Source organism: Mirounga angustirostris, unplaced genomic scaffold, assembly GCF_029215605.1.
Source record: "Mirounga angustirostris isolate CCGP_5_RB_7025 unplaced genomic scaffold, mMirAng1.0.hap1 SCAF_5, whole genome shotgun sequence".
NCBI classification, from domain to species: domain Eukaryota; kingdom Metazoa; phylum Chordata; class Mammalia; order Carnivora; family Phocidae; genus Mirounga; species Mirounga angustirostris.
In genome coordinates this window covers 75657315-75672272 of record NW_026991713.1, presented here as the reverse complement: position 1 = coordinate 75672272, position 14958 = coordinate 75657315, and the positions used below count along the sequence as shown (strand labels likewise).

The 14958-nt window shown below is 39.3% G+C and overlaps 1 protein-coding gene across 5 annotated transcripts in view; it reads right to left on the bottom strand.

The window, feature by feature from the left end:
- DENND5B (DENN domain containing 5B) overlaps positions 1-14958 on the bottom strand; it is a 188972-nt gene that overhangs the window by 91580 nt on the left and 82434 nt on the right. For all 5 annotated transcript variants that reach the window (XM_045873671.3, XM_045873672.3, XM_045873667.3 and 2 more), the window contains one exon: positions 12033-12699. In XM_045873671.3, the coding sequence (XP_045729627.2) occupies positions 12033-12699 (667 nt within the window). The remainder of the gene's footprint in view (positions 1-12032; positions 12700-14958) is intronic.

Here is a 14958-nt window from a genome sequence, read left to right as displayed (position 1 = left end):
AACAGCAGCTGAGGTAAGTTACTGAAGGTAAAAGTTACCAGTGGAATTTATAGATGAATCCAACTCCTGGGAAACTGGCTCATGGGATGCCTGAGGAAATGCAAACCAAAAAGAAAAAAATGAAATACACAATCCCTTCGTTATTGTTATCTATAATAACAAAAATAAAATTAAGAGAGTGTGGTCACACCTGATGCTACACAAAGCTGAGCTTCTGCCAAGTAGCCTTAAGGCTGTCCCAAAAGGGAAAAATTATGTGAGGACAACAAAGAGCACTTCTCAGACCTCTGGTCACTCCAGTTTGTATGTAGGGCAGGGCAAAACCAAGAAGCTACTAAAACCAGGGGGCATAGTGTGAAGGAGCTATCTCATTTTGTAGATCGGTATCAACTTCTTGAAGAACCCTTTCTAAAATGGATTGAGAGAGTAATTCAGGAATGGTATCTTTGTTTTGAAATGCTGCAGGGTAGAAGAGCATGTTTGGGTTGATGCAAGACCCACAGCTGACTATAAGAGGATCACAAGTGACTATCCATGATCCACACACATAGCAGGTTATTCCTGAAGGAACAGATAGCCTGGTGGACTGGATAAAAGTCACTGTAAAGTCTGTTTATCCTGAGGAATGGGGACTGCCTGACTCCCTCTATAAATACCAAGTGGAACACCCCAGATGAAGCAGTTAATAGGCTTCACATGCAACCATGTAGGATTAGCTTTATAATAACTGGGATACTCACCCACTGAATATGCCCACTGCCAGGTGATGGTACATGCTGGGGGCCCCTTCTGCATAGGTACCTCATATAACCTTATTACCACAAAATCAGTCAGAGAAGCCTTACCAAATTTGCGATCTCAGCTGCTCCTCATGAATCTTAACAGGTGCTAATAAAAATATTAAGTTAACAAGAATATGTGGAGAGGCAGATGGGAGAGTCAAGGGACTTTTCCCAGCAAGGTAGAAATCTTTTAAGTTATTAAGAAATAGGGGTGAATAAAGCAAACGTAAGTGAAACAAAGAGGAAAAGGAAAAACGAGTGTCAAGTGACTCATTCCAGCAGGGTGTAAATCTTTAGATGGTTGTTGAAAAATGGGATGAATAAAACAGACACTGATGCGGCTGAAACAAGGTCTTAGTAACAGCACTCTCTAAGGCTAGACAGACCAAAGGAACCCCTTGTTGGTACTCCTACATTAAAAGACACCAAACAAGTTGGGCCTATTTACTCCTGTTCGGAAAAATTTTAAATGTGGGAAAGGCAAAGATTATAATGAGAAGCCAGACCTGGAATCGTATAGGACAACAGTCGGAGAGAATAATCAAGACAAAGATCAACAAGGGCACCTGGGTGGCTCAGTCAGCTGAGTGGCTGACTCTCGGTTGTGGCTCGGGTCATGATCTCGAGGGGTCCTGGGATCAAGCCCCATGGGGCTCCGTGCTCAGCTGGGTAGTCCGCCCCTCCCCCCACTCTCACTCAAGTGCTCGCTCTCTATTGTTAAAATAAATAAACAAATCTTAAAAAAAAACTAAAGCCTGACAAAATGGCCAAGGTCTCTTGGCTCACCCCTTGGGGAGACCCAAAACCTAATGCACAAGAGTGGGGGAAAATGGTTAGTGGGTGAAGAGAAGTTTCTGAGACTCCTTTACACAGGAGCCTCACGTACTGTGGTATCAAGACCCTTTACTGAAGTCTTAATGTGGGGCTGCAATTAGATTGATAGAACATAAAGAGTTTTGAGGTTGAACGCATTAAAGTGGAAGTTTGGGTAAAAATTACAATGTTTAAATAGGCTTTACTTCAAACTACATATTTAATGCAATCCCTATCAAAACACCACCAGCATTTTTCACAGAGCTAGAACGAACAACCCTAAAATTTTTATGGAACCACAAAAGACTCCAAACAGCCAAAGCAATTCTGAAAAACAAAACTGGAGGCATCATGAGTCCAGATTTCAAGCTATATTACAAAGTTATAGTCATCAAGACAGTATGGCACTGGCATGAAAACAAACAGATCAATGGAACAGAATAGAAAACCTAGAAATGAGCCCACAAACTATATGGCCAACTAATCTTCAATAAAGCAGGAAAGAATATCCAATGGAAAAAAGACAGTCTCTTCAACAAATGGTGTTGGGAAAACTAGACAGTAACATGCAGAAGAATGAAACTGACCACTTTCTTACACCACACACAAAAATAAATTCAAAATGGGTTAAAGACCTAAATGTGAGATGGGAAATCATCAAAATCCTAGAGGAGAACACAGGCAGCAACCTCTGTGACCTTGGCCACAGCCACTTCTTGCCAAGTATATCACTGGAAGCAAGAGAAACAAGCAAAAATGAACTATCGGGACTTCATCAAGATAAAAAGCTTCTGCACAGCAAAGGAAACAGGTAGCCTATGGAACGGGAGAAGATATTTGCAAATGACATATCTGATAAAGGGTTAGTATCCAAAATCTATAAAGAACTTATCAAACTCAACAACCAAAAACCAAATAATCCAGTTAAGAAATGGGCAGAAGAAAATAAAATCTTTAAAAAATAAATAAATAGGGGCGCCTGGGTGGCTCAGTCATTAAGCGTCTGCCTTCAGCTTAGGTCATGATCCCGGGGTCCTGGGATCGAGCCCCGCATCAGGCTCCCTGCTCCGCGGGAAGCCTGCTTCTCCCTCGCCCACTCCCCCTGCTTGTGTTCCCTTTCTCGCTGTGTCTCTCTCTGTCAAATAAATAAAATCTTTAAATAAATAAATAAATAAATAAATAAATAAATAAATAAATAAATAAATAAAATAAATAAGGGGGCGCCTGGGTGGCTCAGTCAGTTAAGTGTCTGCCTTCAGCTCAAGTCATGATCCCAGGGTCCTGGGATCAAGCCACACGTCGGGCTCTCCACTCAGTGAGGAGCCTGCTTTTCCTTCTCCCTCTACCTGCCGCTCTGCCTACTTGTGACCCCTCCCTCTCTCTCCATCAAGTAAATAAATAAAATCTTTAAATAAATAAATAAAATAAAATAAATAAGACATGACTAGACACTTTTCCAAGGAAGACATCTAGACAGCTAACAGACACATGAAAAGATGCTCAACACATCACTCATCATCAGAGAAATACAAACTGAAACCACGATGAGATACCACCTCACACCAGTCAGAATGGCTAAAATTAACAACACAAGAAACCAATAGGTGTTTGGTGAGGATGCGGAGAAAGGGGAACCCTCTTGCACTGCTGGCGGGAATGCAAACTGGTACAACCACTGTGGAAAATAGTGTGGAGGTTCCTCAAAAAGTTAAAAATAAAACCACCCTACAACCCACCAATTGCACTACTAGGTATTTACCCAAAGGATACAAAAATACAGATTTGAAGGGGTACACACACCATGATATTTACAGCAGCATTATCAACAAGAGCCAAACTATGGAGAGAGCCCAAATGTCCATCGACTGATGAATGGATAAAGAAGATGTGGTGTATACACATACACACACACACACACACACACACACACCAGAATATTACTCAGCCATCAAAAAATTGAAATTTGCCATTTGCAGCAATGTGGATGGAGCTAAAGTGTATTATGCTAAGTGAAATAAGTCAGAGAAAGACAAATACATGATCTCACTCATATGTGGAATTTAAGAAAGAAAACAGATGAGTATATAGTAAGGGCGGAAATAAAGGCGAGAGGGAAACAAACCATAAGAGACTCTTAACAACAGAGAACATACTGAAGGTTGATGGAGGGAAGTGGGTGGGGGATGGGCTAGATAGGTGATGGGTATTAAAGATGGCACTTGTTGTGTGAGCACTGAGTGTTGTAAGCGATGAATCACTGAATTCTACTCCAGAATATGTTAACCTTCACCTGAATGTTTTATGGGAATGGATATTTTGTATGACTGCAGAACACTTCCCCCAAAAGTAAAACAGAAAGCACATAAATTGCCCTTCAAACAATATTAATTGGACATGCTACATGGGGATAAGATTGCCTGAGTGTGCACAGTGTAGAAAAGCAGAAGTCCTGGTATGGACAAATTCTACACCACAGCCCTATGTGCACAGGATAGACTTGAGACTATGGCAAAAATCTGTGAGCACCTCCCAGTGATGAGTATTGGGATGTTGGACTAGAGAACTTCCATGAGAGGCAATTACTAGCTTGCTTACTGGACACTGAACTGTTCCTATGAATGAAAGACATAAAATAATCTTGAAATCTGGAATACTCATGATGTCTTAGGTAATGCTGGAGAAGGCAATGTTTAGATGAATTCCAAAATCAAATGGAAACTGTTTATACAGGATCTTGTTACATGAAGAATGCAAGGAGGAGATACAGAACCAGGAGCCTCTTTTCTCATAGGACTCACTCTGGAATGTGTAAGGAGTGCCAGATTCTATTGTTACTTGTAGAATCCTGAAATCTATCTGTACTGGAGCTGAACCTAAGCTGTGCCCTTCCAAAGGTAGAAGCATCTGGGTTTAAATAAAAAGAAGGAGGAATAGTAGCTGAGGGTAAAGGAAAGAATAAATGAGTGATGTAGTAAGGGAAATCCCATATACATTAACACCTCAAAGAGGCTTAGAGCAAGAGATAATATTGTCTCCTTAGCTCAATTATACCAGATGCCTTGAAAGATGAAACCATGTATTGCTTAGACCACTACTGCTTTTGGAACCTGACAAGAGCAAATGAAAGTCTGCAAACCTGAGTGACCTCAGCCTGGGAGACATTTTCATACAATAAGGATGATGGACTGAACTACTACTGTTAATGACTGAATGGGACTAGTAAGGATTAGTAATGTGCCAGCATCTTTTAATTATCAGGATTCTTTTGCTCTACGGGATCCATGGTCAAATACCGGGGGGGTAGCCTGTGGTATAATAAAACATATTTGGGGGGCGCCTGGGTGGCTCAGTTGGTTAAGCGACTGCCTTCGGCTCAGGTCATGATCCTGGAGTCCCTGGATCGAGTCCCGCATCGGGCTCCCTGCTCAGCAGGGAGTCTGCTTCTCCCTCTGACCCTCCTCCCTCTCATGCTCTCTGTCTCTCGTTCTCGCTCTCTCAAATAAATAAAATCTTTAAAAAAAAAAAAAAAAACCTTAAAAAAAAAGTATCATGTAATTCTTTTAAATCTTCCTCTATATGTTATATTGCACATTTATCTGTACTCATTTTAACAGAAAAGGCACAAATGATGAGATTATGAACCTCATCGTGTGTCAGTTATCCATTCCAAATTCATTGCATTGCTAGTACTGTACGCATCACCAATGACCAGATAACAAGGTCAGCTCTGCAAATCTTGTGCTTTGGAGAAAGAAACAACCAACTTCTTTAGCAACAAAAATGTCAGGAAGTCTGAAATGCTTTCAAAACCTGGATTTTAGATATCCTAATTGAGGGTAGTAGAAATATATTTGTGGATGGGGATCCTTTTCATAATCCTCCAAATCACAGTGTAGATGGCTGTCTAATAATTCTTGGCCCCTAAGTGTGGTGCTAAAAGCCCCTGATAAACTCACCCAGACAAGATGGGAAGGTCTGGGTGCCTGGGTGGCTCAGTTGGTTAAGCGACTGCCTTCGGCTCAGGTCATGATCCTGGAGTCTCGGGATCGAGTCCCGCATCGGGCTCCCTGCTTGGCAGGGAGTCTGCTTCTCCCTCTGACCCTCCTCCCTCTCATGCTCTCTGTCTCTCATTCTCTCTATCTCAAATAAATAAAATCTTTAAAAAAAAAATAAATAAATAAATAAAATAAAACATATTTGGTCTTTGTTTATAGGTGATGGTAATGGTGAAGAAGGAGGAAGAGGAGGAGGAAAGAAGGTAGAAGGAGGGGGGCAGGAAGGGAAGGAGAAATAAAAAACCTAAATAAACTATTAAAGAGACTGATCTGGTACCTTACATCTTCCCAACAACACCAAACAGTTTACAGACAAGTTCTCTCAAACAGTCATGGAACAAGTAACGACACCCTTAAATAAAGTTATCTCTATCTTCCAGAAAAAAACAGAACATTTTCCAACTCAGTGTATAAAGCCAGAATAACCTTAATTCCAAAGCCAGACAAGATAGTACAAGAAATGAACATTATAAGTCAAATCATTAAAAAACACAGATGCAAAAATTCTAATAAAAATATTAGCCAACTAAATCAAGCCATATGTAAAAATTAATAATACATCGTAACCAAGTAAGGTTTATCTCTGGAATACAGGGATGGATTTTTCACCTTATTTAGTGATCAAAAGGAGAAAAACATGATCAGATTACTTGATGCAGAAAGAGCGTCCAATAAAATACAACATGAATTCAGGATTTTTAAAAACTTGAACAAACTAGGAATAAAGGGAACTTCCTTAACCTAGTACAAGGTAGTCACCAAACAAACACACTATAGCAAATGTTATACTTTATAGTGAAACATTAAGTGTTTTTTTTAGGGGCACCTGGGTGGCTCGGCTGGTTAAGTGTCCAACTCTTGGTTTCAGCTCAGGTCATAATCTCAGGGTTGTGAGATCAAGGCCCCCCACCTTGCGCTCCATGCTGGGCGTGGAGCCTGCTTGAGATTCTTTCTCCCTCTTCCTCTGCCCTGTCCCCCGCCCCCCCGCAGTCTCTCTCTCTCAATAATAAAATCTAAATAAATAAAGAGATAGATAAATGTGCTCTTTTTAAAAGCAGGAAAAAGACAAGGATGACTGCTACTATCAATTCTATTCTATACTGTACTGGGGAGCCTAGTAGTAAGGCAAGAAAAAGAAATAAAGTGAGAAATGTTGGAATAGAAGAGAAAAAACTGTCATTATTTGTAATTATCTACTATTTTAAAACTTTACTGAGAGACATTAAACAAGACCCTTAGAAACAGAGATACATTTCATGGAAGGGAAAACTCAGTATTTTAAGTATGTCATTGTCCTCAAATTAGATTCAATGTAATTCCAAACAAAGAAGGTAGATTTATCTGTAACACAGCATTATCGATGTTACAAAGTTCTAATGATGATACTATAGATTCAAAGGATTAATGATTTTGAATGGTCTCTTTCAGCTAAGTGCTAAAATGATGTCATTATTTTGTATTGTAATGTACATATAGACACATGTGAAAAATGTATATTGAATAAATTAGTCTATTTCTTGGGTAAAAAATAAGATAATGAGGGAACCGTCCTACCAGATGCCAAGACTTACTTTAAAGCTATAGTAATTCTGGGCACCCGGGTGGCTCCGTCGGTTAAGCGTCTGCCTTAGGCTCAGGTCATGATCCCAGGCTCCTGGGATTGAGTCCCGCATCAGGCTCCCTGCTCTGTGGGGAGCCTGCTTCTCCCTCTCCTCCCCACTTGTGCTCTCTCTCTCTCACTATCTCTGTCTCTCTCAAATAAATAAAATCTAAAAAAAAAAAAAAAAAAATTTAAAGCTATAGTAATTTAGTACAGGGACAAAGATTGGCAGAATAAACTGAAGTACACCAGAAATATACTCTCACATACAGGAACTTCTATATGACAGAAGTGGCACTCCTGCTCAGAGGAAGGAAGAATGGGTCTATTCAATAACTAGGATAACTAGTTATAGATATTTCTAAAATATTAAATTTGATTTCTTCCTTACAACAGCAAAAATCAATTTAAAAAAAATCAGTTTCTTATACACTAAGGCCTTAAATGCTAAATATAACTTAAAACATTTAGACAAAAATGCAGTCTATTTTTACGGTCTCAGAATAGAGAATTTCTGAAACAGAAAGTTGTAAGTTAAAAGACTGATAAATTCAAATTCATGAATATTAAGAGTATCTTAATTCAAAGACCCCTAAAAGAAAATTAAGAGCCACAAATTAGATGAAGATATGGGCTACACATGTAATTGACAAAGGATTAACTTCTTGAATATAAAACAAAACATCAACAAGAAAAAGTCTTTATATTAAAATTCTATTTATCACAAAATAAAGCTAATATAATGACATTGGCCAAAGTTAGTCAAACTCTACTGCTTTTAGGATATAGGTCATGGGAACCCACTTTCTGCCATCAAAATACCAAGTTTGCTTTTATGAAACCCTATAACCAATAAGCTATGGTGTTCAGTTGAGCACAGCTAGCAATTTGTGATTAGGAGGCCTCCAACTTTTTCAAGAAAACTGTTAAGTGGCTTCTACTTTCTGACAAAGTTAATTCATGCACAACTTAGAAGAGGGAGGGGAAGAAAGGAGGGGAGAGGGGCATTGTGAAGGCATACAGGTTGGCATGGCAGTCCAGTGTGAGCTGTGGGTAACTGCTTATCTCCACTGGGAAGAATCAAAGAAGGTAAGCAAGGCGCTAAAATTGTTCCTGAGACTAATTATTGGTATCAAAAATAAGACACTCATGTTTAAGTTCCCCTATCTTTTATTTCACCACTATTTCTTTGAAAAGAGGATCGTACTCCAAATTTCCCCTGTCCTGTTACAGGTATTTCCAGGGTGCAGAAGAAAGTGATCTTTTCTGATTTGGGTTCCTGGAAAAGAGCCTCTATCTCCTGGGTGCATTCTCTACTTAAAATTTCTAGCTAGTTACCACCACAAAGTGAGTGTGATATACACGCTCTCTAAATAGCAGATTGAATCTGTTTAAATGGGCTATGGACCAGAATTTCAAATCAGTCTAGAAGGGCAGTTTTCATCACTAAAATCCATCTACTTTGATTCACTTTGGGTTTTCACAGTAATTGTTTAGCACTTACAATGTTTTAAATTTTATGGCATGGCTTTATTAGTGAATAAGAATTAGAGTATTAGGGGCGCCTGGGTGGCTCAGTTGGTTAGGTGACTGCCTTCGGCTCAGGTCATGATCCTGGAGTCCCGGGATCGAGTCCCGCATCTGGCTCCCTGCTCGGCGGGGAGTCTGCTTCTGCCTCTGACCCTCCCCCCTCTCATGTGCTCTCTCTCTCTCATTCTCTCTGTCTCAAATAAATAAATAAAATCTTAAAAAAAAAAAAAAAAGAACTCTAAAAAAAAAAAAAGTATTAGAGTATTAGATGGTATTAAAACCCCCTTAACACGGGAAGAATGAAGGAGGCCACCAGAGTACAAATCAACATAATAACTCTTATTTCATTCATTTAAATGAAATCTCTTTCTCTAATGGGAGAGACATTGTCAATATTAAAATCTTCATTTACACAGAGCTTTCATTTTATACTCTACGGTTATTTAGCATGATCCCTTTATAACAGATTGGCAGAGTGAGTTAATAATTTAAAAATAAATATTGAGACAGATAAGGAAAGGTTAAGTGCAGTGCCCAATACAGTTAACATGGTGGTTAAGTGCTCTGGAGAAAGAAAGATCCAAGCCCCATTCTTAGCTCTACAACATTACCTAATAGCTGTGTGATCTCAGGGAGGTTACTTAGCTTCCCTGAGCCTCAACTTCCCTTTGATAAAACATGGATAAGAGCAGTAATTCACTATTGAAGAGAGAAGAATCCCCAAAACAACATACACGGCATTTTTACAGTACAATTCCTAACATAGAGTGATTTCAGTGAATGCTTATAAATTTACCATGAGACTTTCTTTGGTAGGACATTTAAAATGTGTGTGTGGGGAGGGGGAGAGGGAGAGAAAGACAGACACCTATAATCTCAGGATTCATCTGTTGTTCTCGGTATAAAACCAAATTTCCAAAAAAACTCCACAAAACCCATAAAAAAACCAAAAACACCTCATTTAGTACAAAAACATGCTCATAAATACTCATGCTTCTTCATTTGAAACTGAGTTAAATTGGCAGATATTAATCAACTATAACTTTTCAACAGCTTCCATGAACCAGCTGGGATAAGCTAATCAAACAGCGGAAAGATGAGAGCTCAGGACAGACCACACGCGGTGAGACATACAGTGCTTTTTTTAAAAGAGAAAGTGTGATAATGAAAGGGTTTTTTTGCTAAGAAAAAAAAAAGCCCTAACATTCAGTATAAGAGAACATTTATTAGGCCTACAATCCTGAAAACAAATGCCTTGACTATTTAATTTAACAAAGCTGTACTTTAAATGCAGTAATATGTTGGACCCATGCAACTTAAAATATACATAACTTACAGAGGATTGTATAGGACTAATAAAACTAGTAATAATTACAATAATATCGGCTCTCCCCATTTAGTGCCAATTATGCCCCAAGTATCCTGTACAGGTTTTCTTAGTTAACTTTCACAATACATCAGTGAGAGAGAGGGAAAAAACCTTGTTATCTCCATAAAGATGAATTAACGCACACTGAGGAAGATTACGTAACTTGTCTGTGCTTACAGTTAGTACGGGACAGAGCAGAGATTTGAACCTAGGATTGTTATGACTTCAAAAACCAATATTCTTTCTGGTCCAAACTGCTTCTCTATGCAGAACCAAAACTGAACTAAATGACCTTGAAGATCCCTTGTAAATCTAGGACTGAAATTATTTTTTCTCATAGGTTCATACACCTGAGGGTATCTAGTTCCAAGCCCTGTCCCCTTCCAGCAACTCTCTAACCCCTACCCTGGCTTCAGGGAGAAAAGCAAGAAAGGAAGAAATAGAAAGGAAGAGAGAATTACTTAAAGCTACACGTTTTAGATACAAACAAGTGATCTGCAGGTAAGGATAAGCCCTAAGAAAGTGAGAGCAAGAGGAAAGGAAAGAATTTCAGTTGGTCATTAGAGAACTTTCTGACAACAAAAACAGAGGCATCAGAACACATTATCAAAGAACATTATGTAGGATAAACTGAAGAAAATACAACCTTGTGAAGGGCTGTCAACACACAAATAGTATCAACATACACACAAGATGGGGAAGTACAAATATAGCCTACTTGGCTCAGCCTCACTTATAATTTAAAATAGAAAAGAAAAAAAGGAAAGTGATAAAATAAGCTTGACGGCAGCAGTCAAGAGATTGCACTACAATTCTGCTAGCCTAAATACAAGTTAACAAAAAGCTAACCCGAATATTTGTGCCACATTTTTCAAAGAACCCATCGATGTGCAGCAACCATTTTATGTTTTCCTTCAACTTGCTATCCATTAAGACAGAGCATGTCTATTTCCTCTACAAAATCATGTTCAGATCGGAACCAGTACCCTAAGCTCAAAATTGGCCATCAAAAATGCACTCTTAAAACAAAACTCAAATTTTGCTAAGTTTTTTAAGTATGTGCTGGGAGAACGCTGAAAGAAAAACATCATAAAGGTAACTTCCTTTTGGGAATAAAAGCAAAATAAAACAAAAACACTCCACATAACTCTAGTAGAACTGTTAGACCCAAGAGAGTCACATCTAGTGAAATCTCCCACAGGCAAAGATCCAAAGTTGATTGCCTTAGGAAGCTTCAGAGTCAACAGTTTCATTTAATGCCTTTCCAATGTCAACTGAGTTTTGATGTGAACCTTTCTCATCTGCAAAGAATGAGACGGCTACATGTTCTTGGTACTAACATCATTCTCTCACTTCCATAATGAAAAGAAATTTTTTTAAAAAAAATATTTTATTTATTTATTTGAGAGAGAGAGAGGAGAGTGAGAGAGCACAAGCAGGGGGAGTGGGAGAGGGAGAAGCAGGCTCCCCGCAGGGCAAGGAGCCCGATGTGGGGCTCCATCCCAGGACCCTGGGATCATGACCTGAACCCAAGGCAGACGCTTAACAACTGAGCCACCCAGGCGCCCCGAAATGTGTTTCTTTTATGATGATCAGGTACTATCTGGAAAAAAGGGCCTATTTCCATTAAAAAATAAATACACTCAAGTCAGCCAGATTAAGGCTTTTGTACGCTTTCCTGTTTTTCTCCACAGCCACTGACACCTCAAAGAGAAGTAATACCTTAGCCTCTGGTCCCACCTTAAACAGGTGCTCCTTTTACACAAAACAGAAGACTTCTGACCATTAATTATTTGGTTCTGATAATATTCCCCATGGAAATGCAGTCGTTGGGATTCCTAAGAACTTTTTTGGGGGAGACTTAAAATCCAGGGAAGACCTACCTTGTGAGTAGAGAAGGATCTGCATCTCTAAAAGAACACAGGTAAACACCTGCACCAGGTTCTCCAATCCCAGAAGCTCGAAGGCCTCTCGAAGAGGGTAATCGGAGAGGGGGAGTTCACTGGGCCCAGGTCTCTGGCAGATGACAGGTTCATAAACACCATAAAATTTCAGTGACCTCCCTGGAGGTGGAAGGGGTACCTCGTAGAGAATGTTATGGATGTAGCTCTCAAGCGGCAAGGGCGGCGGCTGCTGTGAGGTAACTGCCTTGTAAAGCTGGATAAGGAATTTCTTGCAGGCCTGCATGAAAGGCAGTGGTGTGATCAAACATATACTTTTTGAAACGTACAGTGTGTCTCTGCTGATGTCATAGGAGTTGTATCGCTGGAGTTTCAAAAGGGAAGTTGTATCTCCCTCGTCAACACTGCTCGCCAGCGAATCCATGCTGCAGGAGGACGAAGCATACACGCCACTGTAGTGCTCGGCGTTGTGCATCTGGTAGAGCGTCTGCATGGCTGTGCAGATCTGCTTACTTGTAACTTCCTCATAAAAAGTGAGAACAAAACCATAGGTACGAGAACCATCTTCCCGGGTAATTATAAATGAGTGGAACTGAGGGTCTTTATTGTCAGTTTGAGTTCTGAAAGACAGCCCTTTAGGCATGCACAGCTGTGGAGCAAGGGGGAAAAAGTATCAGAATGCAGTACACAAGTAACTTCAAACCAGAGAAAATGTTTGTTATTGTTAACACAACAAGACTCCAAAGGACACGGGTTTTATCCGTATTTAATATTATTAGCAGCGGCCCTAAGTTAGAAATACACTGTAAGTTCCTCATTGACACACAGATAAAATTATTTTTAAAATATATATAGACAAGGAGAACCATCTTTACTGTGCATTACATGCAGGAGGTTCGACTAAGACTAAGAATGGAAAGATCTTTGACTTGTTCCCAGCAAACCTCTTATCCAAGCCTCTGACCTTCAGCGCCGCATGTGACTTCTCTGAGCCTCATTTTCTTTATCTCCATTTGCTAATCAATGACTTGAAGGCAAAATAGTCAAAGACACTTTACAAATATTTAATATTTAAGTACCATTTTTGTAGCAATGATGGTAATGTTTCAGAGGAATAGGGAAGTAGGTGAAGGCCCATTTGATAAATTGAAAAAAAAAGAATAAAAACAATATATCATTTTCACTATTTTGAATAATATGATACTTGATCTTAGAAACAGACACTTTAAAAATGGAATGATTTTTTGATTTACTGAAGCAGAAGAGTAGAAACAAAGACATTTTAGATTCACTCCGGTAGATATTATGCTTTAGGTCTTGGTAACTACCCAGGATTGAGTCAGATTTGGGAACAAAATTACCTGAGGAGTTGAAGATACTATCTTTAAGATTCTTAAAATGCAATTTGAATTCATTCTTTAAAACATTTTAAATAAAAGAAATAAAACAAATTACAGAAAATTTCAAATATACTAAGGAAAAAAAACTTGTAATTTAACTATCCTAACATAAAGATCATTATTAATTTTTATGTATTACTATTTTTGTATTGCAATATGCTTTCTGCATAGAAATAATTTTACCACAGTTATTCCATTTTTCTTTTTCAGACTTAACAAATCAATCTGATGGGAAATTTAGAAGTTCTCCGCACATTACTAAGAAAATGCAATTCACCTTGCATTGAATTGAAAGTTACATGTCCTTCATTCAAACTGTCAACACTTTATTAAGTATCTTTATGAGCCAGGCCCTATGATGGTGATACAGGTGAGAAAGACAGACAGACATGTTCCTGCTCCTATGGAGCTTCCAGTCCAGTAAGGACGGCAGATGACTAAAAAATCATAAACTATAAATAAAGTATGGGAAGTGCTATGATAGGGTAAATATAGACTGCCATGGAAAAAACACAGGAGGAGGACATAAATTAGAAAAGAAGGAACTACTGGAAAAAAATAAAGTCTAAGTGGAAACCTGAACACGAGTATAGGTGTTAGTGAGATGAAGAGAAGGCAGAGAGGATACATGTGCAAAAGCCCGTAAGACAGAACATGAGGGTTTGAGGAAGTGACACATGTTTTCTGTGGGTGCAGAACAGAATGCAAGATGGGGGGAGGTTATCTTACACTGTTGGTGGGAATGCAAGCTGGTGTAGCCACCCTGGAAAACAGTATGGAGATTCCTCAAAAAGTTGAAAATAGGGGCGCCTGGGTGGCTCAGATGGTTGAGCGTCTGCCTTCGGCTCAGGTCATGATCCCAGCGTCCTGGGATCGAGTCCTGCATCGGGCTCCCTGCTCCTTGGGAGCCTGCTTCTCCCTCTGCCTCTCTGTCTCTCTCTCTCTGTCTCTCATGAATAAATAAATAAAATCTTAAAAAAAAAAAAAAAAAAGTTGAAAATAGAGCTACCCTACGACCCAGCAATTGCACTACTGGTTATTTACCCCAAAGATACAAATGTAGGGATCCGAAGGGGCGCCTGCACCCCAATGTTTATAGCAGCCATGTCCACAATAGCCATGCTCTCATCAAGACCATGGATGGCTCACTGAGAGTGCCTACAGCCAGGACCTGAAAACTTGGTTCTGTAAAAAAGCCAGATAATAAATATTTTAGGCTCTGCAGGCCTTAAAATCTTAGTCACAGCTACTCAGCACTACCTTTGGAGTGTAAAAGCAGCCACTGACAACACATTAAGGAACGGGCATGACTTTGTTCCAATAAAACTTTATTTATAAATAGGTAGCCAGTTGGATTTGGCCTAAGGGCTGGTTTGCCCACTCCTGGCCTAGTCAAGTAAAATGTAATGAAGGTAACAAGTAACATTTTTGGGCTAAAAATGCAGTACAACTTCCATCTCTCTCTCTCTGGTCACATACAGTGGGAGCTCTGAGCCAACATATAAGAA